Below are 1,080 nucleotides of genomic sequence, written 5' to 3' on the forward strand. Positions count from 1 at the left end.
GGCCAAACGGACCTGAAGACTGTCTTTCCACACCACACATAACATCTTCAAATGGTAAGAGCATTAATCAGCGTATATCTAAACTTAAAATTCAATTATAAAATATTTCTATTCCTTAACTCACCTTTTTGGCAGGCTCCGTGTGTCATTATTCCAAGGCTTAACTTGCCTACTGGTAGTCCAAACGGATCTAAAATCCCTGAAAAAACAGCAAAACCAGCAAAGGTGTCATTTTCATTCAGTTTTTACATCGTTCTTACACAAGAATTCAAAACTTACATTCTCATTTTGTCCACAGAACATCTCTAAACAGGGAAGAGGTGGCCACTCAGGCAGCAAAAAGTAAAATGGACAGCCTTGTTAACACAGGAGGTGTCGAATATGATGAAGATAGTCAAACAAGATGATATGAAGTGAAGTTAACTTCATAGTGGAACAATGTGAGTTTGACATCATTCATTGAGGCTGATGTTAGTCTAACTTTGCTGACGACAATGTTACATTCTCGTCATTGTAATCAATACTTAATCATAAGTAACTTGGTATTGTAGATATGGTCATTTTGAGTAAATCTTAGCGTAAATCTTCGATCTTAGAGTAAATCTTGAGACTTTGTACTGTCATTTTAAAGATTTTTAAATTTATTTTTTGTAGTCTCTTAAGTGTTTTGAAGTTACTCTTATACCAGTTGTTATCCAAGATTTGTTTTCTTTTTTTTCTTTTACTCTCTTAATGGGGAAGTGTGTATCATATAATTGTTTAAAGATGTAGTGGAATGCGTTGTACTTCCCATTCACATCAGTTTCTTCGAAGACTGCTTCCCAGCTTTGTTCTTGGAGTGCTCTACAGAAACTAGCTTTTGATCTTTTGGTAAACATTCTTCTCATTATGCATGGTAGTTGCGGTTTGTTTAGCTTTTGGTTGATGCTGATGAAAAACTGGCTAACGATGATGCAGACACCTGCTGAACTTTTCAAGACACAAGAGCTCAGAGATGCCATCTGATGCGCTGACAAACAACTGCGGCCTCTGAAGAAGAGGCTGGAAAGCCAATCAAGAGAGTTAAAACAAGTTAAGAAG

At 36.5% G+C, this 1,080-nt stretch overlaps 1 protein-coding gene across 1 annotated transcript in view; it reads left to right on the top strand.

Moving 5' to 3' along the window:
• Positions 1 to 407, top strand: part of LOC127751375 (uncharacterized) — an 8,230-nt gene extending 7,823 nt beyond the window's left edge. The window contains exon 7 of the mRNA XM_052274855.1: positions 299 to 407. Within this exon, the coding sequence (XP_052130815.1) occupies positions 299 to 407 (109 nt within the window). The remainder of the gene's footprint in view (positions 1 to 298) is intronic.
• The last annotated feature ends 673 nt before the right edge of the window (positions 408 to 1,080 follow it).

The sequence above is a fragment of the Frankliniella occidentalis genome, unplaced genomic scaffold, assembly GCF_000697945.3.
Source record: "Frankliniella occidentalis isolate FOCC.00 unplaced genomic scaffold, Focc_3.1 Scaffold456, whole genome shotgun sequence".
In the NCBI taxonomy this organism is placed as follows: domain Eukaryota; kingdom Metazoa; phylum Arthropoda; class Insecta; order Thysanoptera; family Thripidae; genus Frankliniella; species Frankliniella occidentalis.